The sequence below is a fragment of the Gekko japonicus genome, unplaced genomic scaffold, assembly GCF_001447785.1.
Source record: "Gekko japonicus isolate JY-2015 unplaced genomic scaffold, Gekko_japonicus_V1.1 scaffold3713, whole genome shotgun sequence".
In the NCBI taxonomy this organism is placed as follows: Eukaryota; Metazoa; Chordata; class Lepidosauria; order Squamata; family Gekkonidae; genus Gekko; species Gekko japonicus.
This window is the reverse complement of record NW_015169896.1, coordinates 74,939-102,253: the sequence shown is the minus strand read 5'-3', so window position 1 is coordinate 102,253 and position 27,315 is coordinate 74,939. Positions and strand designations below refer to the sequence as shown.

The 27,315-nt window shown below is 44.5% G+C and overlaps 1 protein-coding gene across 3 annotated transcripts in view; it reads left to right on the top strand.

The window, feature by feature from the left end:
* Positions 1–27,315, top strand: part of METTL21C (methyltransferase like 21C) — a 38,361-nt gene that overhangs the window by 4,449 nt on the left and 6,597 nt on the right. Inside the window, exons 1-3 of one of the 3 annotated variants that reach the window (XM_015417490.1) lie at positions 18,168–18,285; positions 24,566–24,693; positions 26,394–26,533. In XM_015417490.1, the coding sequence (XP_015272976.1) occupies positions 24,576–24,693; positions 26,394–26,533 (258 nt within the window). In that variant the 5' untranslated portion in view covers positions 18,168–18,285; positions 24,566–24,575. Of the gene's footprint in view, positions 1–18,167; positions 18,286–22,136; positions 22,222–24,565; positions 24,694–26,393; positions 26,534–27,315 lie in introns of those variants that run through there. The other 2 variants (XM_015417489.1, XM_015417491.1) reach the window with 2 other exon arrangements.

Below are 27,315 nucleotides of genomic sequence, written 5' to 3'. Positions count from 1 at the left end.
CTGAGCGGTGGGTGTTGCCTTCTGACACACTTCCGGTGATGTCAGGGTGTGTGGCATATGCAAATAAGTTATGCTAATGAGTTATGCTAATGAGCTCCTGCACCTCTTTTTCTACTAAATGACCCCTGATAATAATAATGATGATGAGAATGATAATGATTTTTAAACTTGGTAACCAAAGCTATATGACATTACCAGAATTTCTCTTCCGAAGCTGTCCCCAGCTGAGAATTACAAAGCACACAGTGGCTAGATCATTATTTTCCGCTTAGTTTGTATAGAAGGGAATGAAAAATGAACTCGGAATGAGAGGATGAGGGGCTGCACTGAGCAAGCTAGGCCTCGGGCCACTTTCCTCCCACTTGAGGCCACAAAATTATCTTGACAACATCGAACTTGGCTGCTCTGTTGAAACGAAAAACCAGCCCTCACTTTGTAAGTATGCTATCACACTTTGTATATGAAATGGTGTGGTGTTGGATTGGGCTCCTAAGACTGTAATTTGAGCGGCTGACCATAAACTGTCTAAGCCATTTTTCTTTCCTGGGGTTCACTTGAGCTGAATCTGAAGATTGGCTTACAGTTTGTTATGTAGCCAAGGATACCCAAGACAGATAGGAAGGCATTTAGTAAACTTTGGCAAATAAACTTTCTTTCAAAGAAAATAAACCTCTCTCTTGTAAGGGGAGTAGGGGAGTATATTTATCATTACTACAGTTTACAACCACCAGATCACATATCATGTTCATTTTTAAGATCTGCTGTGGGTTTGATATAGGAGTGCCGGTTTTATTTTAGATTTAGAAATGCATCCCTTTCGTGATAAGAACTCCTGCATGTAGAATCAGTTCAACAGAACATCGACTCATCATTAGGGTAGGGTTTCCAGCTCTGGGTTCGAAAATACCAGGAGATTTTGGGGTGGAGCCTGAGGAGAGTGTGGTCTGGGGAGGGGAGAGATTTCAGTGGGGTATACAGTCCACCTTCCAAAGCAGCCATTTTCTCCAGGTGAGCTAATCTCTATCACCTGGAGATCAGTTGTGATCCCAGGAGATCTCCAGCCACCACCTGGAGATGGGCAACCCTACATTAGGGTCAAGCAACATGTTACATGGGAGATCCATGGTTGGATCTCATGTTTATGGCAAGTCACGTCTTAGACAGTTTTCTGTTTGCATTGTTTCCTAAGTACTGTAAGCCTAGCATGATTGTATTGTTACGGGGTGCCTTGTGCTGTCTGATTGAATTGTTTCCTATATTTTGTAATCTGGTTTGAGTCTCAGTGAAAAAGGTAGGCTAGAATTTGAGCAAATAAAATAGAATACCTTCAAAAATAGCTGAGAGGAGGGGGTAGAAGAAAGTGCCACAGAAGGAGAAGGTGGGAAAAGTCCCAGGCACATTCACTTTTCTCTGGATCCAATCCTATAGGTTGTATCTAGGATTGCCGAGTGGCTGCTGGTTTTAACACTTTGGCTGATGCCAGTAAATTTGGCAGTAAGAGGAAAGGGGGGGGCAGGAATAAAGCCAGTGCAGCAATGTGCTGCAACATGAGTTCCAACTGAAAAACCAGAAATGATGTGGTGATGTTCTAGAACTTCCAGGGGCTTCTATGATTTTGCAATAGAGATCTGTGGGATTCCCAGAGTGTCTTCACAACACTGTGATATCACTTCCAGGTTTGGGACCAGAAATGACATTGCACTCTTGGGCAATGTCACTTCCACACCCGCACAGCCCCTCTGTACCCTGCTAAGCCTCTCACGCATAAATGGCACTGCAGCATCGCAAAATGCCATTTCTGCCTTCCCAGCCTCTCTGCACCCTGGTAAGCCTCCTACTGATTATATTCTACCTCTCCACTCAGATAAAAATGCGGAATTTCATCAGAACAAGGTGCTTCCTACTGATACAATGCTGAAGGGATGTACCTTGCACTGACAGAATGTGTCATCCTTACCTGAACAGAATGGCTGTTGTTGTTGTTAGCCATTCAGTTGTGTCCGACTCTTGGCGATTCTATGGGCCAGCTCTTTTCACCTTTTCAGATCTTGTACTGTTTCTTTGAGTCGTTCCATGCTCAGGATGGTGTCGACTTTTATGGCGTCTAGCCACCGTGTTCTTTGGTGACCTGGTTTCCTTTTGCCGCTAACCAATCCAAACATAATTGCTTTTTCTAGTGAGTTCTTCTGCATGACATGGCCAAAATAAGTCAGTTCCAGTTATATGATTTGTCCTTCCAATGACATGTCTGATTTTATGCGCTCCAATACTTGCTTGTTACTGTATACCCTTTACAGGGTTGGTTCAAAATATTCTGCATCCCATGCAGTGCCACAAGAGATAACTCAGGCCTGGCCAACAGTAGAACAGATGCAGGCAGTGACCACAGGAGTAAGCCAGGCCCACCAACTTTTTCTGCTACTCACTTGGAGGAAGCCAATCCCCTCTGGTACTACTAAGAGTGTCTTATGTGTTCATTTGGACCGAGCCAACAGTGGTGCAAGTCTGGAAGGTGACAACAGGTATAAGACATGTTCATTATCTCTTCCCATGTGGTGCTGCTGTCTGGAGTCAAGCTGAGCCCCAGTAGCACTGCAAGCAACCTTAGGGACTTGCTTCAGACCCAGTTATGGTGGTTTTTACCATAGAGATCTGGAGGATTCCTAGAGTGTCACACAACATGGGGGTGTCACTTAGGGATGCCAGCTTCCAGGTGGGACCTGTGGATCCAACAGAATTACACCTCATCTCCAAACTACAGAGATCAGTTCCACTGGAGAAAATGGATGAGAACATGGGTAGATTCTACAGCATTGTGCCCTGATGAGGTTCCTGTCCTCCCCAAGCTCCATCCCCAAATCTCCAGGAGTTTCCCAATCTGGATCTGGCAACTTTGCCCCCTCATCCCCCAACCGATGGGGAGGATGGGACCTGGCAACCCTAGTGACATTTCTAGTTTTTTGGTCAGAAATTATGTTGTTGCATCATGAGGCTGGCACCATTTCCCCTCACCATCAGCAGCATATTAGGACTATCTCATACTAGAGCCAGTTTGGTGTACTGGTTAAGTGCGCGGACTCTAATCTGGGAGATCCAGGTTTGATTCCTCCACTCCTAGCTGCTGGATGACCTTGGGCAAGCCTTAGTTCTGTCAGAGCTGTCCTTGAAAAAGAGCAGTTTCTGTCAGAGCTCTCTCAGCCCCACCTACCTCACAGGGTGTCTGTTGTGGGGAGGGGAAGGGAGTTTGTAGGCCACTCTGAGACTCCGAGTGAAGGGGTGGGGTATAAATACAATCTCTTCTCTCTCTCCTTCTTCTTCATTGGCAGAACAGGCCCTGATCTTTTAAAAAAATCATATTTACTACTGACTTATTTTGTTCATTCCCTCGTGGGATATGAAAAATGCTGTAAGTGGTTTCATGTGTATGTGGTACAGTCCTGAAAATGTGATGTAAATACTAGTTAGCTTTATGATGTGACTTTGAAGGAAATTCTGTTACAGCCTTGCTGCGTACAATGAGACAAACCTCATGTTTTGCCACAGGGGGTTGTAAACCGTTTATCTGGTAACCCTCTGGGAACATGAATCTCGCAGAACTCTAACCTAAGAAGTCTTTACGGCTATCTTGAGAAAGGCTTTGCACTTTCCCTTTACAGAATTTTGCTGCATATGCAACATGCCACATAGTGTCTTATTTTTAAAAGCAGGCCTCTGGCAAAACTGGGAAGGGGCGAGGGAACCTGCCAGACTGATGGAATACCTTTGAATATGGGAATGGGGAGTTGGCACAGAAGAAGGGCAAGGCAACCTAACGCCTGATTAGCACGAGGGATTTTTTTGCCACATTCCAAGAATCTCTTGTCTCGTTTTTCTGGTGCATACCCTGGAAATAATTGATTGTAGCTCTATTTAGCCATGCAGAATTCTTAGGATGGGGATAAATGTCTCACAACAGCCGATCAATGCCTCAAAAGGTTTCCATATAGAATAGGCCATCTTCTAAGATCAGGTTTTTATCACAGTAGATGTGATATATGTCCTTTCTGGTTTAGAAATAGATTGCCCTGTCGGAATGCAGCTCTCCGCAGGCTTTAAAATCTATATAGTATGATATGAAGATATGAAGAAACTCTGATAGAAAGCAATGAGTAGTGGCTTATTTGAGGTGAGAAGGTCTGAAGAATTTGGGGTCTGACACAGCACCTTGTTTGGGAAATGAAGTGCCCTTGGAGGTTCCCTTTGGTTTTGGTGGCTTTTGCAGGAACTGCCTGTACTTCTTCAGAGTCTGTACTATCATGAAAGCTGTATGCTTATTGTGTGTGTGTGTGTGTTTAAGAAATTCTGAACTTTTGGTCTTCCTAAGGGTTTGCAGCTGCCTTATCCCAAACAGGGTAACATAAGTGGTGGAAATGTTATCACTTTCCCAGCCCTAAGTACAGCCTATTTCCAACACTAGGAAAAGAGCAGTTTGCAATATGCAACAGAGAGTCCACTTCATCGTTTAAAAACTTAGCGTGTGTTTCCATTCAATGCTTTCCAACAACAGTTAGCCATATGTAAGCACACAATTTGTAAATAACGCTTTCTCATAGGGTCTCCCCCCATTGAGTCAATCTCTGAACACCGGTGCCAGGAGAAAACATGAAGGGAATACCTCAACCTCTATGCCTTGTTTTTGGCCTCCAGAGTTAACAGGTTGGCTACTGTGTGAGACAGGATGCTGGGCTAGATAGACCACTGGCATGAGCCAGCAGAGCTCTTCTTCTGTTCTTAACCATGTTTGTGACATACACATTCAACGTTCACTGTCTTCATCTCTCTAGTTCACAGATGTTGTAGTGCTTCAGGACCAGGTCAAACGAGACATGACAAAGAGGATTCATCAATATGAGACCCGGTGTGGTATAGCGATTAGAGTGCTGGATAAGGATATGGCCAGGCAAACCCAAGTTCGATTCCCCACTCTGTCATGAAAGCTGGTTGGGCAACCTACAATGGGCCAGTGACACACTCTCACCCTACTTCACAGGGATATTTTGGAGGATAACATGGAGGAGAGGCAAACTAAGTAAGCCACTTTGCGTCCCCATTGGGGAGAAAAGAATGGTATAAATACAGTAAACAAATATAGTTATACACAGGGGTCATTTCGTAGAAAAAGAGGTGCAGGAGCTCATTAGCATAACTCATTAGCCCGCCCCCTGGGCTCTTTACTGCCGGAGCTCCGCTCCTGTGCGCTCCTGCAGGAAATGACCTCTGGTTATACAAGTGCCATTTACTTATAAAGCAAGGGGCAAGTCTAAATGAGCTGAGATGGGAGAATCTACAAAGGGGGAGCAGAGTGACAGATGCGGAAAAGAAGGTAGTGTGGAAAGGCTGGAGGAGACGGGCTGCAGAAGAAAAATGGCAGGCTAGACTGAGAGAGGTTTGGTGGGTGATGACAGAAAGAAGGAAGGGAGAGGCCAGAGAGAATGGAAGCAGAGGCAAGGTATCAGGGTAGAGACCTTTCACATCACCAGCTACCTGATCTCCTTTCCCCCCCCCCACTGGAGATGCTGGGGATTGAACCTGAGACTTTCTGTATGCAAAGCGGATGCTCTACCACTGAGTCATGGTCCCTTCCCCCTACTGGAATCATACATTTTTCACCAGAAGGGGAATCGGTGAGCCTGGCACAGGTACTGAGCAGCCCGTGTGGATCAGGTAGATTAAATAAGCATACCTGAGGCCCAAAGGAATTTCGATACAGCGGCCCCTTTCAATAGCTCAGAAAGGGTATGCATCTCAGTAGTTGCACATATGTTTGTTACCCAGAATGCTTTACAAAACTGATGAAACTCCAGGCATTCCATCTTACAGTCCTCCACCTTGGGAGAAACCTGGTGGAGTCTTCACTTCTGTTTATGCATTTTCATACTAATGCTGTAATTTAATTACTTCTGCTTTCCCCTTTTATCTGCCTAAACAGCTGTTGGGATAACAGGCTCATTTTCCATAAGCTTTAAATACCACATTGCTGCTGTTTGCTAGATTAGAACTAATAGGATCAAAGGAACAGCATATCTGGAAATGCACATTGGTTTACATTGTTAGCTCCACTAGTAATATTTCCACAGAGGATCAAAGAGGGGCGGGGGAGTGATCTATGTAAAATACCTTATCACACAACACCAAAAACTTTTTAGGATTCTAGGGTTCTTTTTATCTGGCAGGGCACCATTGCCTTGCATACATGTAGCGGGCAGAAATCCATCAGGTTCACCTTTGCCTGTTACTCTATCTCTATGGCAGAGAAAGAGCCTTAGAACATTGCATGTTGGCAATTCTAAAAATTAGGCCTTAACCATCTGGGTTTTTTCTTCTGACAAGAAGGTGTTTCTGAAAGTGGAGTGAGTTTTCCTCACCTCCCTCTTCCTCCTTTCACTTCAGTACATGAGGCTAGTGATTTGAGCAGTATTGGAAGAGTGGTTTTGAAAGCCTTCCCTTGGAGACATTTCCCTGATCTAAGTCCCCTTCCTCAGCTACTATTATTTCTGCTGATGAAAAAAATGCACCTGTGGTGGAGAAATTTGGATCAGAGAAATGGTCCCAGGGGATCTTCATCAATCAAATGAGCAGACCCAAGGACTGCTTTGAAGTAAAGAAAAGATGTCCAGAGATGTGACTATAGATTTGAAGTAAAGAAAAGATGTCCAGAGATGTGGCTGTGGATCTTCCACACCACATACATTTGTCCCTAGGATAATTATAGGCAAATGTCTCCTGCCAGTTTGTGTTACAGAGTTCAATGTCGTTTGAAGGACATATCGGAGACATGGGATTACTGAGAACCAGACCAGACTTCCCTTTTGCCATGAGGATCTGTATCCTCATGGCAGAACAAATCCCTGACCTCCTAATCACAGTTAGTAAGTTTTCCCACTCTGATCTATGTTACTGGTCGCTAGCAGGGAGGAAATCATTACGTAATGTCCCTCTGTCATATGGTAAGTGTTGTTTCATGGTATGGCCATGAGACTGGAAAATTGCTGCAGGGATGTGGAGCCCTGGGATGAGAATAACATCTAGATCAGTTTTATCTCTGCCTATGGTAGAGACATCCCCAAATAGTTCAATAACATGGGATTATTCTGTCTTTTGGTTTTGTTTCCTATTCACGTGTCTAAATAAGGAATTGCGCTTGATCGACAGGAGACATCTATTCACAGCCTTTAATCCATAACATTGGCGTTGATTCAGGAAACTTTTCAGGCTTTGATCTCAGGCGTTTAGCTTAAGCTCCGGTAGTATGACTTGTTTATTAATTTATCCCCAGTGTAAATTTGACATTGCAGTATCTGGCTGAATAAAGGTCTAAAAACTACTGCACATAGGCATCTAATATATATGCAGCACAACCTTCTTTCTAGAAAGATTAGATTCAGCTCCAATATCATTCACCGATAACATGCCTCCCCTGTTTTAACTACGGTAACTGTTAAGTTTCAGTCCCTGAAATTTATCATACAGTCTCAATGTCTGTTCAAGTAGCAGTAACCCACACACTCGCCCTGTGCCATCTTATCAACCAGATGAATTACAACAACCCACAACATTCTTATTTCAGAAGAAGAACCTTTAAGAACATCAAAGGTGTTCTGCTATTTCAGACCAGTGATCCACCTAAACCAGTGATGGCGAACCTTTTAGAGACCTAGTGCCCAAACTGCAACCCAAAACCCGCTTATTTATGGCAAAGTGCCAACACAGCAATTTAGCCTGAATACTGAGGTTTTACTTTAGAAAAAACAACTCATATATTAACTTAAGATGATGCGAACAAAGTAAGGAAAGCAATCCCAAATGCTTTCATTTACTTAAAATTATTTGGCAGAGAATTCGGCACTTTAATGATGGTCTGGGCCTGGCTGGGGCGATGGCACGCGTGCCCACAGAGAGGGCTCTGAGTGCCACCTCTGGCACCCGTGCCATAGGTTCGCCACCACTCACCTAGACCAACATCTTCTTTCTCACAAAAAGACAGACCAGCACCACTGGAGGGCCAACAAACAGGGCATAGGGGCCAAGGCCTTCCCCTGATGTTGCCTCCTAGCAGTGGGATTCAGAGGTTTACCATCTCTAGTTGTGGAGGTTTCCTTTAGTCATCTTGGCTAGTGGCCACAGATGGACCTATTTTCCATGAATATGTCTAACTCCTTTAAGTCCATTGTATAACCACTATGATCTCATGGCACAGTCTCATCTAATATTTTATTATAGTTACAGTCAGGGCTTTTTTCTGGGAAAAGAGGTGCTGGAACTCTCAAGAGGGAAATGAAGGAGAAACACACAGGATTCTTTGAAACAATATTATTTTCATGCATTATGGACTTAGGTAAAGGTAAAGGTTCCCTTGCTCGAAAGCCAGTCGAATCCGACTCTAGGGTTGCGATGCTCATCTCCGTTTCAAAGCCGAAGAGCCAGCGCTGTCCAAAGACGTTTCCGTGGTCATGTGGCCGGCATGACTAAACACCAAGGCGCACGGAATGCTGTTACCTTTCCACCGAAGTGGTCCCTATTTATCTACTTGCAATTTCTTGCTTTCGAACTGCTAGGTTGGCAGGAGCTGGAACTAGAGACGGGAGCTCACTCCGTCATGTGGCACCCGGGTCTCGAACTGCTGAACTACTGACTTTCCACAGCCTGCAGTTCAGTGTCTTAACCACTTGAGCCACTGCAGCTCCTTTACCTTTATTATGGACTTACCTCTACGTTAAAGCAATTTCCAAACTTTAGACAAGTCACCAACTTCCTCAGTTCTTTTTCGGGTCTTGCTTTTGGTGCCTAACACTGAATGAAGACCTTAAAGCATCCCCTCATTTAAATCTTATTTTTTTAAAAAAAATTATTTTACTATTTTTGTGACATCTCAAGTGACATCATGCTCCTCTGGTGCCCCACATGGACTTTTAGACATTTTTTTTGAAAATTTTGTTTCCATGAAGAGGTTCCAGAACTCCATTCCAGCACATTCCCCCCCCCCCAAAAAAAGGCCTGATTATATTTATAATCTGTAACTTTAGGGAGCCTCTCCAGATTCTTCTGTCTGCTATGGAAGCCCTGAGTGTTGCACAGAGTTCTGTTGAAGTCATGCTGTGGAAATGGACAGTACACCCTATAATACATCTAAACCCTGTGATTATATATTCCAAAGAAGATCAGTAATGGTGGAGGGGCAAAGTGTATTTCAGGGAAACTGGTCTATCACAATTGGTCCCCTCTCTAAGGAGTCCCTTGTAAGCTTCTGAAGAATTCCAAGGTCCCCCAGAACACAGTCTGAAAATCAACTAAAATAATCTTGTTTGATATTAGTCATTCATTATATTGCTTACTGAGAGTAAAACTGAAGCTCAAATACTTTGGCCACCAAATGAGAAGGAAGCACTCACTGGAGAAGACCCTGATGCTGGGAAAGATTGAAAGACAAAGAAGACGGGGACGGCAAAGGATGAGATGGTTAGATGCAACAAACATGAAGTTGAGCAAACTTCAGAGGACGGTGGAAGACCGGAAGGCCTGGCGTGATCTGGTCCATGGGGTCGCAAAGAGTCGGACATGACCGTGCGACTGAACAACAACAACAACTGAGAATACTACTTTGAAGAGAATATCAGTAAAAGCAATTTGAAAACCTGTCAACAAGCTGAGGAATGAAACATCTTTAAGAGCAGATTATAGTGGTTCAGATAAATTAAGAACTATTAAAAGCCTGGTTTGGAAGAACAAAAATAGTTTTCACCTGGCACCTCAGAGCATGTACCGGTAGCATATAGTAAGGGTCACCAGGGATGTTATTGCAGAAGTGTGGCTATTGATGGCTTCAAAACATCTGGAATTTTTTTGGGGGGGTCATTCTGAGGAACAAAACATGGGGCACAATCTAGCCAACGTTAAGCACTTTAAGTCCAGTTAATTTCAATGCAGGAATTAAGGACATGGGTGATTTTCTTTGGTAGTCTGACTGCTGATGCGATTCTCAAATCACCCTTATGCTGGAGACTCCAGACCACTCAGGAAAATCCATTTTCTCTCCTTTTTTTTAAGCAGTGTTTTCCCTTTCACATCTGATGTGCATTAAAGACCCCCCCCCCTCGTGTACTCATGTGACCTTTTGGATTCTCCCCCCAGCCTGCTTTATTTTTTATTTTTATTTTGAGGAACAGGGGTAACACACTGCTGCATAGAAATAATGCAATACCTATTTTTAAAAATTAAAACCACCTGGTTTGGAAGAACAAAAATAGTTTTCACCTGGCACCTCAGAGCATGTACCGGTAGCATATAGTAAGGGTCACCAGGGATGTTATTGCAGAAGTCTGGCTATTGATGGCTTCAAAACATCTGGAATTTTTTTTGGGGGGTCATTCTGAGGAACAAGACTTGGGGCACAATCTAGCCAATGTTAAGCACTTTAAGTCCAGTTAATTTCAATGCAGGAATTAAGGACATGGGTGATTTTCTTTGGTAGTCTGACTGCTGATGCGATTCTGAAATCACCCTTATGCTGGAGACTCCAGACAACTCAGGAAAATACATTTTCTCTCCTTTTTTTTAGCAATGGTTTCCCTTTCACATCTGATGTGCATTAAAGACACCCCCCCTCGTGTACTCATGTGACCTTTTGGATAGCCTGCTTTATTTTTTATTTTTATTTTGAGGAACAGGGGTAACACACTGCTGCACAGAAATAATGCAATACCTATTTTTAAAAATTAAAACCTCCACAAATTTGCAAACACGCCCCCCTCCCTAAAGGACAATTTGAAATGTGAGTGATTCTTTTCTATTCTTAAAAAAAAAAAAAGCATAAGTGATGCTGGATAGGAACAACTGTTTAAAAGCTTTCATATTTGCAGAACCTCCGACGATCCCCTCCCCTCTGTCTAAAAGGCAAGTGATTCTCTTATGCTAATTGTTGCCAGGGACTAGCCTCTGGCGATCATCAGCAAATAGAACAAGTAATTGACTAGCACATTTACCCTTCAGACACAAGAAATTGTTGGTGCCAGTCCTGCCTAGGAAATACTAGGGTTTTTATAGGTTTTACATAATGCCGTTTTTATGTTGGTGCGTGTGCATGTGTTCAAGCCTGCGTGTGTGTTTTTGCAGAAGGAACAGGCTATTAACATCTGTGCACAAACAGAAGATGACTTCATTTAGAAACATGAGAAAACACACGCCAGTGGCTGAAGTGGGAAATCCTTGGTGTGGAAGCAGCCATCGTTAAGGCTAAAACTGGGTCTTATGAAGCACATCTCTCCTCCTCTCTTTCCTGATAATGTCTAGTAACACAAAATGAATGTGTAGACACCATTGCATAAAGTTTTTGTGATAGTTTCTGGATTTTCCCCAGTGCTCCAGAGTTTTGGCACCTCTTGCTTAACTCACACTAGCTGTGATGTCATCACAGCAAAAACCCCTCTCTGAACATCCACAGGGCGGCAGTGCGGCATAAAACCTGATCAAAAAATAGGCATTATATTAGTTGAAAATCAATAAAAATAATATTAAAAAATAGGCATTTCCTTTGTAAGGTTTTGTACTCCATTTATTTGTTAGATAGGGGCATTCAAGGCATAACCATAACAACCTAATCAAAACATTTAAACTGCCATGAGAAGGCAAGTAAGCAGGGGCCAACAGAATCCCCTGGGGCAAGAAATTCCAAAGGCTGGCTGCTACAAAGGCCTACTCCATTTACCATGCTCTGGGACTGGCTTAGAGGTGGGCAAAGATATCCCATGGGCTAACGATCTCCAATTTGGTGCCCAAGGGTGCCATGAAACAATACAGTTTGGTGTAGTGGTTAGGAGTGGGGACTCTAATCGCGGAGAACAGGGTTTGATTCTCCACTCCTCCACATGCAGCTGCTGGTGTGACTCTGGGTCAGTCACAAGTTCTCTCAGAGCTGTTATCTCAAGTAGAGCTCTCTCGGCCCCACCTCCCTCACAGTATCTGTTGTGGGGAGGGGGAGGGGAAAGGAAAGGAGATTGTAAACTACTCTGAGACTCCGAGTGAAGGGCGAGGTATAATCCAATCTCTTCTTCTTTGCTGGTATCCACTTCCTTCTTCTCCAAAGGAAGAACCAATCCTGGCTTTCCTTCACCTCACTGGAGCAAGATGTAATTCAGAAGAGCACAGGAAGAATCACTTTTGGGACTTCAGGGAGCATTCATTCAGAAGTAGCTGCCCTCATCATAGGAGTGTGCTTGATCTGGAACCTTCCAACCTTTTGTGATAAGCCATAGCCCCAATGGCAGCATTTTGTGGTTGGATACAGGACCCCAGGATCATGGCAACATTTTGTGAAGCTAGCCACTATCTGTTCTCAAACTACTACAAATATCCATATTTGGGTGTGATCTGTCAACCAGTTAGTGATCCACCTAGCAGTAATAGGATCCAAACATTTTACCAATTTGTCAACAAGAATATTATGTGGAACCTTATCAAAATCAAGATAAACTGTGTCCACAGCATTCCCCTGATCCAGCAAGGTAGTAACTTTCTCAAAAAAAGAGATAAGGTTAATACCCATACAGAGATGCTGGACAGAGTTTAAATATCCGTACAGATCTATACTAGTATTTTCCAGATTACGTAGTTGTGTCCTGTTTCATTCCCAGCATATTACGCTCATGTTGTGTTTCTCGCTTCACGCACTAATAACATAACAATGTGAGGCTTGCCAAGATCTGAGCTAAACCCTCGGGACATCTTTCCTGGGAGGTGTCAATCATCACCTCTGAAGAAATATGCTCCACAGAAAGCAAATGTTTTTTATAGGCAGCAATAAAACTAAACGGGGCGTAGATTTAAATTCAAATAATCCCTGATAAAAATACTGAGAGCGTGATCCTGTCCTATGGATTTGTTCGAGTGATTTCCCATATGCAGGGTCAAGATTTTGTTTCTACCGAGATAAGGAATGAGTTTCTTCCTCCATGCCATGTGGATAATCTGGAGAAACTTCTTAAGCACATTCTCTTTCTAGGTTTATGGCAAATGTCTGCAATGATGATGAATAGATAGGTCAGTCTCATAGCTAGGGATACTTTGTGTTACTTTGGGAGCCTGAGTTGGGTGGAAAACAGGCATAGGAATTGTTTGAATAAAAGATCAAATAAGACCAATGAACCTCTCCGTGGGCTTGGGCCCAGAGTTCAAAAATGAACTCCACTTCCAGCGTTGACAACAGAGACTTATTGGCTTTATGCTAAAGAACAATATGAGGTGGTTCCATTTCTTGATGCCCAGTATTATCAGTTTTGTCTGTAAATCAAGAACCAAATATTGAAAAACATGCACCATGTTGGCTGGCTTTCCTTGGTGGAAATCCTTGCCAAGTCCAATTTCTAAGTACCCTACAGCTGGCTGGTTTTTTAGTGCAGTCCTAGGCAGAGTTGAAACCAGTGAATTGAGGATTACACTACTAGCCTTTATTGATTGAGTCTAGGGTCATCTGCTCCTTGAGCACATAGGATTGGACCTCAGCCTCTTTCTACTGATGCAGCAACCCAGGTTACAGCATTGTGCTAGGAATTAACTTTAACATGGTGCAATTTGTACACTGCTGGGAGAAAAGAGAACAGGCATGTGCATACCCCCATTGTATGACATCTTAGGTACATGTCTTGGTTTCAAGTGGTGTAAACCCTTCGATCCAGCAAAACATTTCCATGGGAGGGAGGATTTCCACCTTGAGGGGGCATTTGGGGCTGCTGTGGGAGACGGGAGGAAAAGCATACTCGGTGGGTAGAAATCTTTCTCCCTGCAGAAATGTTTGATTGGATCCAAGCTATGCTCATTAGAGTGTTAATGTAGTAGTAGTAGCAGCAGCAGCAGCAGCAGCAGCAGTAGTAGTATGGAACAGAATCAGATAACTAGCAGAACTATGTTTTAGTAGCGGGAGAACCAATACACTCTTTGTTTGGTTGTGGCTAAAGTGGACTCATTGGATCAGAACACAAGATTGAGATTAATACAACACCAATACCTGCTCAGGAGCTGCAGTGGCTCAAGTGGTTAAGACGCTAAACTGCAGGCTGTGGAAGGTCAGTAGTTCAGCAGTTTGAGACCCCGGGTCCCGCATGATGGAGTGAGCTCCCATCTCTAGTTCCAGCTCCTGCCAACCTAGCAGTTCGAAAGCAAGAAGGTAACAGCGTTCCGTGCACCTTGGTGTTTAGTCATGCCAGCCACATGACCACGGAAACGTCTTCGGACAGCGCTGGCTCTTCGGCTTTGAAACGGAGATGAGCACCGCAACCCTAGAGTCGGACTCGACTGGCTTTCGAGCAAGGGAACCTTTACCTTTACCTTTAATACCTGCTCAGCATTTTAATGCATAATTTTTGACAGCTATCTTGGGTGGGAAAGCCAAACAATGGCTGAAGGTTGCAAAAATTCTGTTATTCTACTAACATTTCTATTGTGGTGTCTACTATGGAGCACCATCAAAGTGATCCCAGGGAGGCTGTGGAAACTATGAACAGGTGCTTGGAAGCCGTTTTGAAGTAGATGAGGGCTAACAAACTGAAACTTAATCCTGACAAAATAGAGGTGCTACTGGTGTGAGGAAGGTCTGACCCAGGAAATGGGTTATCCAGAATGCTGCACACGCCCTAGAGGAGCCGCTTCACAGCTTGAGGGTGCTGCTGGACTGAGGCCTGCTGTTGGATAAACAGGCAGCAGCAGTGGGCAGGGGTGCCTTTCGGCAGCTTTGGCTGTAGCCCTTTCTGGACAGAACAGATCTTGGCACTGTGGTGCATGTCCTAGTAATGTTTAGAGTACTGCAATGCCCTCTACATGGGGCTGCCCTTGAAGATTATCAAGATGCTGCAGTTGATACAGAATGCCACGCCTAGAATGTTGACTGGAGTGTGTTACCCTAACTGGTAGTGAGGGTCCCCTGAGTATGTTGGGGAATTTAGCAAGGAGACCCAAACGGTATGAGAGGGCAGCAAGATCTCCCCTGATATATACCAGGATTTTCCCCTCAGTAGAACTCTCAAAATGAACCAGGCTGTAATTAATGAAACGGTTTTTATTAAAGAGAATTAATATTTTTTTTTTTAAAAAAAAACTTATTATTTGAAGAGCACTCTATAAACACACATACAAGTTCGGAAAATAGAGGAGGTAGCTTACAGAGACAGAGAAGGGAGCTTATGCTATGGGACAATATTTGCCTATCCATAGAGACGGAGATCCAAGAAGAAGGATGAGCGGAACGAACCAGCATTCCACTTAAGGAAAGAAGTGTTGTTGTTGTTCAGTCCCACAGTCAAGTCCGACTCTTTGCGACCCCATAGACAAGATCTCGCCAGCCAGAAACCAGACCCTTCCACAATGCACCTTTGGGATCAGTTTTTCAGACAAGCCTCTGGCCAGCATTTGGTGGCACACATTCCATGTGACTGTAGGACCTATTTTGATCCTATATGCAGACCAGGGAAGAGTCTTGAGTGAGTGACCCTGTGAGATGCTGAGAAAGGTTGCCTGTGTCACCTTTTCCTAGGTACCAGACTTATCTTTCCAAGGGAAGAGGGGTCCAGACATAACAAGTGGGTCACTCCAGTCTTGTTCCATCTATACTGGCTTCCAGTTTGCTCCCAGGCTCCATTCATGGTGCTGCTTTTCACCCATAAAGACTTGTGAGGCCTTGGACCAACACATCTTAAGAACTATACATGACTACTGGGAATACTACTGGGAAGTGTACCCAACTTCATATTGGGGGTGTAGGTTAGTGGATGTACACACACACACACATTACTGAAGAAAGTGTGAATGGATATACCCCTTGGGCCTTGGAGTATGATGTATTTGCTCCTAGAACAATGACGTGATGGTTATAGTGAAACAATGTTGTCTGAGTAAGGAAGCTTCATAATGTTCCCAGGAGTTGTGAATGCAATGTAACATTCATGTGAAATGTCTGTTGTGTTTGGTGACCTCTAATTGCCAGGACAAGAAAACTATTATAAGGAATGTTGTGGGATTAAAATTATTTCTGCTAGGTATTTACTTAGGATAATCAGGTAGGGTAAGGTCAGACAAGGCAGAGAGTGGTTAGTTTTACTGCCTTTTTCTGAGAAATCAGCAAAGGGCTTTCTTGGTCATGACACAAAAACTTTGGGACTCCCTTCCCAGGGAGATTTGTCTGCCTTTCTCTATTGTTTTCTTCTGCCAGCAGGTGAAGAGAGTTTTGTTTTGTTTGGCACCCCCTCAGTAGTGGTCACAGGCCCTCCTCTTGTATTGTTTGTTGTGTTTTTATTGAATTATTTGACAATGTTGTTTTCAATTTGTTCAAACATTTTAAAACATTTTTATGTGTACCTCCTTGGGGACCCCGATTGGGTCGAGATGCAACATTAAAATGTTTTAAATTAAAAAAAAAAGTTTGAAAGAAAGAGCCAAAGTGTGTTCACTTTACAAATGAAACCAGGGATAAATCTAGGGGTATAAATCACACATTTAGCTGTACATGCACTGCATACACTGAGAATTATTCAATGGATGTATAAAGAAAAATCAATTGTAAACAGAGCATATGTACGTTCACTGTAACTTATGAGCAGGGCTATAGAGGAACAAAGACAGGCCGCCACTCCCTCAGTTGATAGCTGTGGTATTTGGGTGATATACACCCATTACCTGGTGAGGCTCCAAATGATATACACCCATTACCTGGGGAAAACCCCACCATATGTGGAAAATGAAGTGCACAATGCTTGAGCTCTTCAGGAACATAACATTCTGCAGTCCAAAAAGCCGGCACACTCCCTGCTTCTCGCTCTAATACACACTGAGTACCCCGGCATTCTTTGTTCAAAGTAGCCGAGATAAAACCTTAGGAGGGACACTGTGTCGAAACAACAGCCATTATGGCAGTCTGTGTTCATCATTATATTTTTAACTAAATGCCCTGGAAGGCACAAGCCATGGTGGTATGAAGGTGGTCCTCTAGACAGGATTCCAGTTTCAGTGCCATAAATGGAAACTTCAGGCAGCTACAGATTCCAAGGTTTATTGAAGTCGGTCATGTCCACAGGATTCCTGTACAAAATGCCAGAGGAAAAATCTGGCACTAGATCCAAAAGTGGCCGAGCCAACTTATTTCTACCCTGAAACACTAGACTTAGACAAACTGTGATGATGATGGCCACAGAGTAAGAAATGGCCCTTGCAGGTTACTTGCTCACATGCTTACCACTTCCCAATTCTTTCCATTCCTGCCCGAGGATATTTTGCTTCCTGTTTTCCTTTTTTATTCACAGATGGCTTCCCTCAAACTATCCTCCAGTATCCAGTTTCTACCCTCAAACTGTCAATTTCCAGAGATTTTGGAAATAAAACTGGAGTGGTCTCAGAAATTCTCCAGGTCCTCTTCACAACCTTCTGACTTCACCCATACTTATTTAATCCCACGGTTCCCTTGAGATCAGGGCACCATTCACCCCCTGCCCCTCAATTTCATTGCTGCAACCAAGCAGTGAGGCAGGTTATGCTGAGAGGCCCAAGATTACCCAGTGAGCTCTTTGGAAGAGTGGGGGCTTAAATGCAGGTTTTTCTAGACCCAGTTAGACACTGTAACTATTACACCAAGGCAGAAGCTAGGTTTCATAGTGGACTAACTCACAAAAACAAACACTTATTTCAGTAAATAACACTCAGGTGAACACCACTATGAGGTATCAAAATTAAAACTTTTGAACACATAAATCAAGAAATAAAAAGCTTAACTAGTGGAATAGTGGTCAAAGTGTCAGAGACTAGGATCTGGGAGATCCAGGTTCGAATCCCCACTCATGCCATGGAAGCTTGCTGGGTGACCTTGGGGCAGTCACACACTCTCAGTCTAACCTACCTCGCTGGGTTGTTGTGAGGATAAAATGGAGGAGACTCAGGGGAGGAGAATGATGTAAGCCGCTTTGAGTCTCCATTGGGGTGAAAGGTGGGATATGAATAAAGGAAATTAAAATAAAAGAAAGAGCTAGTTTAACACAGTGATGATCTTAATATAAAGGGTAGAAATCTCTCCACTGTCAGTAGCTGGGCTATGAATCTACTTCACTGGGCCAAGACTGAAGACTGCCACGTTCTCCTCACACTTTCATTGTTTACAGATCTTCCTGCAAAAGGGAAATTCTTGCTGTTGCTTCCAAAGATTTTCTTGAAGAGTATCTCCTTTGGCTATGAGCCCACCTTGTTCAACAGACCAACTCAACAAGCAAGGGTACAAATGTACGTTCTACCGAAAATGCCTCCTTTCCTTCCAAGACCAATACACAGCTTTCCTTCATGGGAATGATACCTTAGGTGGAGTCAGCCAAGTGACCCATCTAGGGTTGCCTGCTCCAGGTTGGGAAATGCCTGGAGATTTTGGGGGTGGAGCCTCAGAAGGGCGGGGTTTGGGGCATAATGCCATGGAGTCCAACTGTAGGGGAATTTTAGGGGTCCAGGGATCCCTAACTCCAATACGGTTCTTTTCTATGGGTGGGTGGAGTCTGGCTGGGGATCTCACGCCTCTAGAGGGAGAGAAAAACAGCAAGAAGAGTTGCCTTAAATTAGAAGTATTTATTAACTCGAAAACCACACACAAGTAAAACTCAATAGCATATATTCAATTTCAGTACCCAATAGCATATGGGAAAACCCCAATACCTGATCTAGTGTACACTTCAGAAAGAACAAGGAATTCCTGGACTGTGGACCAAGACCTCACTCAAGCCTAGGTGGGGTGTTGGCCAAACAGCCCCGAACAAAGCCTAAAGCATCATTTTAAAACTCCTTTCAGCCAATAGGAATCAAGGGAGGAGTTAATTAAAATATGCCAAACTTGCCAAATAACAGCCCATCCTAAGTTGATAAGATGAATTTTTGCTATTATGAGCTTTCACCTAGATATATTTTATTAACTGTGATGTCAAAAAGACCTAGACAGATATGTTTAGGTTTCGAACGCCATGAAATGTGAACTCAGGCAAAGGTACATCTACAGGGCAAGGCTTTAGTTTTTTCCAGGGGTCATTTCCTGCAGGAGCGCACAGGAGCGGAGCTCCGGCAGTAAAGAGCCCAGGTAGCGGGCACATGCAACAAGCCCCGCCCCCTGCTCCCAGCAGCCCTCAGTCAGAGCAAGAAGCAGCCAGGTAAGTTACAGAGCTCCCCCTGCCCTCCAGTCCAAAGGCACCTTTAAGACCAAGTTTTATTCAGGCGCAAGCTCTCCCTCCTCTGCGAGGACAGATCTGCACGTCCCCCCCCCCAATAGCTAGCAATCCAAAACAGTCCAGTGGAGCCTAAGCGGTGGGTGTTGCCTTCTGACACACTTCCGGTGATGTCAGGGGGTCGGGCACATGCTAATGAGTTATGCTAATGAGCTGCACATCTTTTTCTATGAAATGACCCCTGGTTTTTTTGCTTAGGCTGCCAGTAAAAGAGCAAAGGACTTCAGAACCAAGAAACCAGAGTCAGTTACAGCAAAACCTACATAGCATAGAAAAACAGAAAGGCCCGGGCTCATTGAACCCCAAATTCTGCCACATCAACTTCCAAGTGGCCATGTTCTCCAGGTGAAGAGATTTCTGTTGCCCGGAGATCAGCTGCAATAGCGGGAGAACTCCAGCCACCACCTGGAGATTGGCAACCCTAGACCCATCTTCTACCTCCGTAACATCTTTTCTGATCAGTCTGTGTGTTTATTAGCCGCTTTCCTTCCTAACAGAATACAAAGCAGCTTACAACAAATTTTTAAAAATGCAATTAGATACAATTTAAAATGTAATATAAATATACTAACAGAGACAAGAAGCTGAATCCTGGTGGGCCAGCTCAGAATCCAACAGGCCAGTTGCCCAATGCCCCAAAGACACTAACCCTAGTCAAGGAACCAGGAGCCCTTGACTCTTGCCCTTTGGCTCACACCTCTTTGCCAGGCCCCAACTATATACCTATTTGCCCTCCCTGCTCAGCAGTGACTCTCAAGGAGAGAAGGATCACTCCCAAGAGGCCATGAGCTTCTGGGATATTTTCATTGGAAATGCCAAGAACCAAACCTGGGATTTCTCTCTCTTGTGCACTGAGCAACACCCCCTTCCCTTCGATGCCACTGCATAATGCACGGCATTGTAGCACCATGAAGCAGAGTAACGTTTCTGGTAGTAGTCCCATGGGAGGTTTTTCCACTGATAAGGGGAAAGCAGTAACAAAGAGGTTGGCTAAAAAGAGGCAGTTCAGCTCCAGACAAACTATCAATTGCACACATGAATGAACAACTATGGCAGCTGAAATATCCTTCCTTTATGTAATTATATAAAAACAACCTGGAAGCTACAACTGGTTAAGAAAGCAGCAGCCCAGTTACGACAAGGGGTTAGCCGCTGAGAACACATCTCACCTGTTATGTATTCACCATATCAAATGCAATGTTAAACTTGAGACCTTAGCCAGGATTCTAAGGTGGAACAATCCTATTGGCTAATGCGTAAGTGTAACCAATGAGATGCAAGAGAACTGTGCTGGAGGGAACAAACCTGATTGGGCATTATTGTAACAATGCTATTGGTCCTTAACTATTCCAGGGCGTGGCTACATCAGCCCGGGATAGTTTAAAAGGGAGCTATGCTCCACTGTTTGTGTTGTGTGTTCTTCTGAGGTTCTTGTTGATAATAAAGCTGATTTCACTTCTTACAACGGCGTTGAGTCAATACTTGACATCACCAATTTCAAAACACCTACATTGGTTGCCAACTTGTTTCTGATTTCAATTAAAGGTGCTGGTTGGTTATGACCTTTAAAGCCCTGGGGCCCAGATAGCTGAAGGACCACCTCTCTCCCATGTCTTTGTGTGCCAACTAGAGTCTTCTGGTTGCCACCTTCTAGTCATTCCTCCACTTAAGGTGACCTACTTGGCATCTAATGGAGCTTGTTCCTAGAATGGATCCCACCTCCTGAGGAGGTGGGGGGCACTGTCTTTTTAGGAAGTTTTTTAGGAAGTGTATTATGGCTAGTTTGGTTTAGTGGTTAAGAGCACAGACTCTACTCTGGGAGAACCGCAGGCTTACCAAGTACTTACCGTGATTCGGTGGGGGACACATACTTCTTCCCAGGACGATTCCCGCACAGACAACAGCTGCGCCGCACCATGCCATCGCCAGGAAGTGATGCCGGGCGACGCTCTGGCAATGGGGCTGGAAACTCGATGGTACCATCGGGTTTTCAACCCCATTGTCAGAGCGTCGCCCGGTGTTACTTCCTGGCGACAGCATGGTACGTTACAGGGAGAAATGTTCCGGCCGGGGATCATGTGTCCCCCGCCGAATCACGGTAAGTACTTGGTAACCCTAGAGAATGGGTTTGATTCCCCACTCCTCCACATGCAGCTGCTCTCAGAGCTGTTCTCTCAAGAGCAGTCCTCGAAAGAGCCCTCTCAGCCCCACCTACCTCACACGGTTTCTGTTGTGGGGAGGGGAAGGGAAAGGAGATTGTAAGCTGCTCTGAGACTCCTTTAGGTAGTGAAGGATGAAGTATAAATCCAATCTCTTCTTCTGTTTTATTGGTGAGGGCTTTTACAATTGGGTTTAAGCTGGAGCCATGTCCTTGGAGCAGGAGTAAATGGGGTTTTCTTGTATTTTGCATGTTTCTAAATGTTCGAATTATAAGCCACTTTGAACCACAAAAGAAAGGGACAGCCTCATCACCAGATGCTTTATATGCTTGAAATGGGTAATTAAAAACAATCAAAAACCTGAATCATTTGTCTATCCATACATTAAAAGCCACGTATCTTAGTTTATTTAACAAAAGCAGGCAGCATACTGGAATAGACCAACTTAAAATCTGTCCACCGAATGAATAGGGGTTATGCCCTTGAGTCCAATATACCCTAGATACATACACATCACAGTGATTATTTACTTTTTTGTAGCTTAAACAGAAGCATTAATATAATCCTGTTTGTTGCCACTGGTTTGTATGCAGAGAAAGGAAATCACAGGCACTACTGTCTCTGCTTAAAGGTTTTTTATACATCCCTACATGGTCTGAAGCCCGCCTCCTTCCCCCCAGTTCCCATCCCACAGTAGAGATCTGTTAGCACACCTTCCTTATAAAAGGCACAGAGCTGCTTGGAAATACTTCAGTTTAGAATTTGGATTGTTGGAGTCTGGATTTAACACTTTCCAGGTAAAAAATCAATAATACTTTTTTCTCTCTTGCAGAACAGCAGATAAACCGAGGCAAATAATGCAACGGGGGGGACTTTAAGCTGCATGCTTATTTTTAATGTACGTGATGTCTGACGTTAAACAGGTGGTTGCAGGGTCAGGCAAGAAGTGTAACAAGCCAGTAATGTATCACTTGCGGTGCTAAGCTTAAACCCAAAGGATCTGAAAGATACTCTTTCAAAAGATTTATTGGGAACCAGAAGATTCTGAGGCACCAGCCCAGGACGATGAAAAGAAGAGCTTCCAAGGCGTAAAACAAAACAAACCACGCTCACATGGACATAAAGAATTCAAAATGAAAGGGGAGAAGTAAAAGTCTGAACTGTGTAAAAAAACCAACAACAGATGAAGAGATGAACCTACAGATGATGGACAGAAGCCATTAGGAAGTTTCCTTAGCTTAGTCCCGCTGAGAACTCTCCTGCATAGATTTCGTTCACTTCCATGCATGTGTCCACAGCAAAACAATCAGGTGGATCAAACCCAGTGTTATTTATGCTTCTGTAGTGGGGGAGGGTCTATTGCACCCCCACACACACACACCAAAGCCCGGTAGTGCTTCAGTCATGAGCAACTACATTTTAGTGTAAGTTTTTGTGAAGTGGAGCAGCAGAATACGTACTGTGCATTGGCCAAAGTAGATCTAGTCCATCAAAATTTATGCTAGAATGAATCAGTTGGTCTTTCAGTTGATACCTTTTTGCTGGTTTATGCTTTCCTGCTTGGTATGACTTTGACAAAGGAGAAAGGAAAGGAAAGCCAATGTGGTGGAGTGGTTAGAGTGACAAGACTGGGAACTGGGGGACCCAGGTTCGAATCCCCACTCTGCTACATGGAAGCTCGCTGGGTGCTGTGAAGCGAAAGGCGGTTAACGTGATGTTCGGCCGAGGTCTTGACGGAGCGAGGTGCTGAGCGATGGAGCGATGATCCCGGCGGCGGCAGGCGGCGGCGGTGACGATCGGTGCTCGGTGCTGCAGGGTCTCCTCCGGTTCTTGTTCAAGAGAGGTAGAATCCCACCTTCGTCGCCAGTGAAAAGTACTCGGAAACGTGGAGTGATTCAGCAAAGAGTACTTTATTAGTGAAGAACAAAGACAAGAACCCCCGGCACGCAGGCCGGTATATATGCTCAGAAACCCACCACCAAAACACACCCCCTAGTGACCCTATAGGTTATTTACAGTGGCCGAGAGTCCCATTGGCTCTCGGCCGCGGACCTGGCCCTCTGGTTGGTGCGGGCTAGGATCCGCTCCGCTATTGTTCTGCAGGAACGAAGCTCTGGGCTTGTGCTTGACCGCATGGCCCAACGGTCGCGCACGTGGTAATGGCGGATACATTACAGAATGATTCTAAATAGCCAAAACATTTCCAGTTAGACCTCCTCAAAACTTTAATAAATGTATTCATTATTTCTCAATCCTGCTTGTCCGTTTTCTTATTTTTGTAGACAGTGGCCAACCTTTAGTCTTGCCTTGCATGTATGTCTTAAAGGTAAAGGTAAAGGTCCCCTTGCTCGAAAGCCAGTCGAATCCGACTCTAGGGTTGCAGTGCTCATCTCCGTTTCAAACCATTTAGTTTGGTGTAGTGGTTAAGTGCGCGGACTCTAATCTGGGAGAACCGGGTTTGATTCCCCACTCCTCCACTTGCACCTGGCTGGATGACCTTGGGCAAGCCGTAGTTCTGTCAGAGCTGTTCTTTCAAGGACAGTTCTGGAAAGAGCTCTCTCAGCCCCAGCTACCTCACAGGGTGTCTGCTGTGGGGAGGGGAAGGGGAAGGAGTTTGTAAACCGCTCTGAGACGCCAAGTGAAGGGTGGGGTATAAATCCAGTCTCCTCCTCCTCCTATGAGCTTGGGCGGAGGGTAGCAGAGTCCACAGCAAAAAGAATGGTAATTGTTCTTAATGATTGTGGGTTTCTCCTCAAATGCCACCAAGGAGTAGGGGATGGTGCTCAGATGGCTCCGTTCATCAAAACTTGATGGTGGTGTGTGAAGTTATAGTAGTTAAGAGGCTGATGGAGGCAGAGAGAGGGGTAGATACTGCTGCTCCATTGTCCGAAACATCTTTGGGATCAGGATCTCACTCTTTGCCTCCACCTGTGCTCTACAGCAAATAAAACTGAGGCATAAATCTCCAGTGCTGTTTCCTGCCGAGGAAACAAATCCAGGTAAGCGCTGAATTGGGAACTTACTTGCTCTGGAAATTCTCATATATGAGTACACACACATCTATATGCAGGGAGAATGAAGGATGCTGCTAAATATTCTTTTAGCGCAGAATGTCTTATACTTTCACTGTTCGTTCCACAGCATTCCTATTATGCTTTCAACCCAGTACCAGTCGTTTCCAAAAGCTACCCAAGTAACCATGGAAGAAGAAGAAGGCCTTGAAGAAGATTCTGAACTCTGCATTGACGGTTCTCCAACACCGGGCTCAGGTTGTGCTTTATTTAAAACAAGGGCAGGAAATGCTTTGTTTAAAACAAAAGCAGGAAACCCACAGACACACATGTTCTTCCTAGAATATTTGTCCTGGGATAGCCTGACTTCATAAGTTCCCCCTTGTAAGGGGAGGGGGAAACCCTTCATGCTTATCAGGGCTATTTTTGGGCAGGAACACACAGGAACGGAGTTCCAGCTGGCTTCAGAGTTGGCCACGCCCACTACAGCCAAAACCTCTGCGTGCAGGGCTACAGAGGGAAGACCTGGAGAGCGACCCTCCTCCCCGGTGACTCTGAGGCGGGGAGGCCAGGGGGGCCCCTGGAAGGATCAGAGAGACATTTAAATGCCTCCCCGTGCCTTCCCTGGCCTGTCCAAGGGCCTGCTTGCCCAGGCTCCCTGCAGTGGCGGGGCACCCGGACAGGCCAAGGGAAGGCAGTTTAAACTGGCAAAGCCAAGGGAAGGTGTGGGGGTGTGGCCTAATATGCTAATGAGTGTGTGCTGTTGTATGTGGCCTATTATGCTAATGAGTTTCTGCTGGGCTTTTTCTACCAAAAAAGCCCTGCTTATGTTAAAGCAATTGTGAAAATGAGTAGTTTTGAATTCCTCATAATCTTGAGGATTATGTTTGAACTTGGCTCCATTTAATATGTCGGTTAATGCATTATTCAGTTTACAGCCTCAAATTAATGTGTATTTCCTGAGAAGTGGACCTAGAATTACAAATCAAAGTAAGCTTTAGCGAGTAAGGCTTAGTCCAACCCAAGTTAAATAAAGTCCCAGTCCTATTAATCTAACGTGGACGTTAAAGCATCTGTGTTGTAATTAGAGGAATTTTATGGGCTCCACATTTCTTTGATCACTTTCTAGGGCTGGAATCAACCACAGTTTTTCTGCGGCCGGAATGATTCCTGTGGCCATAGCATAACTTTCTTCAGTCACATTTCCTGTTGAAGGCTCTAAATGCCCCTCTGAAGAGCAATATCTGGGGCTCCCTATGCCAGAGGATCCTCTTTTGGGAGGGCATTTTTGGGCTGCAGCAAGAGGTGTGTGTGTGTGGGGGAGGAAAGTCACGCTCCATGAGTGGAGAACCTTCCATCTGTGAAAACGCTATGATGGATCTAAGCCATGACGATTCCAAAAAGAAGCGTATATAACATTCAGGCTTTGAACTGAATTAGACACACATGCATGCGTCATGGTTGAGATTTTTGGATCCCTGAACAGAGCAGAGATCACCAAAGAAGTCTCTGCCCCATTGCCACTGAAGCAATTCCCCCCCCCCCAGATGCTCAAAATAATTTGGAACGGGGCAGCTTGAGAGAAGAAAACAAGACCACCCTTTCCATACTTGCCCAAGTCCTTGCCAGAACTTGGAAAATTAACGCCCCCCCTACACCTTTCAGTTGTAGGCCCCCCCAGATCTCACCGCTCACCATTGCCCTACGATTCTCAGGATCTGAGCAAAGCCATTTTTCATATGTACCATTATGTGGTGATCTGCATAGGGGCTCTCTTAATAATGGTAACCAAAAGACACTGCAGCTCTTTAAGAATTTAATGAAGAACCACTTTTTGACAACAAACCCCCCCCCCAATGAAGGGGGGAACAGTCCATTTTGTTTAAATTCTCTTTTCGTGAGCCTGTAACTGCATTCTTGTATTCACAGATGACAGATTATTTCTTCCTTCTCCCCAGGACCACGTATTTTTAAAATGTTGGAGAAATGGGTTCAAAAAGCATCTCATTATTTTGACAAGGAGCATTATTTTTATGCTGGGCATCGGATCACCATTCAAGAGTCCATAGAAAACTTTGGAGCTATAGTATGGCCTGGGGTGAGTTTTGCATGAGAAGAGCAGTGTCACCCTAACAAACAAGCTTCTCTAAGACATGAAGTCTGACAGGGGTCATGTGATTCCCTTTTAATGCCTTGTTTTCCTTCCTCTCCACTGCAAGCCCTGGAGAGCCAGTGTGGTGTAGTGGTTAGGAGCACAGACTCTAACCTGGAAGAGACGGATTTGATTCCCCACTCCTCTACATGCAGCCAGCTGGGTGACCTTGGGTCAGTCACAAGTTCTTTCAGAGCTGTTCTCTCAAGAGCAGTCCTCAAAAGAGCTTTCTCGGCCCCACCTACCTCACAGGGTGTCTGTTGTGGGGAGGGGAGGGGAAGGGAAAGAAGATTGTAAGCTGCTCTGAGACTGAAGGATCTCCTCCTCTTCTTCCTCTTCCCTCTTCTCCTCACTAGAACTTTTATGAGAAGAGAATTCAGCACTGGACAGCCTTTAGCTTACATCATACCTACCTGATAACTGGTTGTAATGTTAGCAGAACAAATTTTACCTTCTAGGCTCCAACCAGAGCTATCCTTCTCCCAAAGCAGATGGTACTCATAGGCTTGGCAGCTATTCAAGGCATCTGCTAGCCAGCATGCATATATGCCGGAGAAGTCAGTGATCATTATTGTGCATTATATACATAGCAAAATCAATTACCCTGTTTCCCCGAAAATAAGACCTACCCAAAAAATAAGCCCTAGCAGGATTTCTATGCATTTGTGGTATAAGCCCTAGTGTATAAGCTCTTGAGAAAAAATAAATATAAGACAGTGTCTTATTTT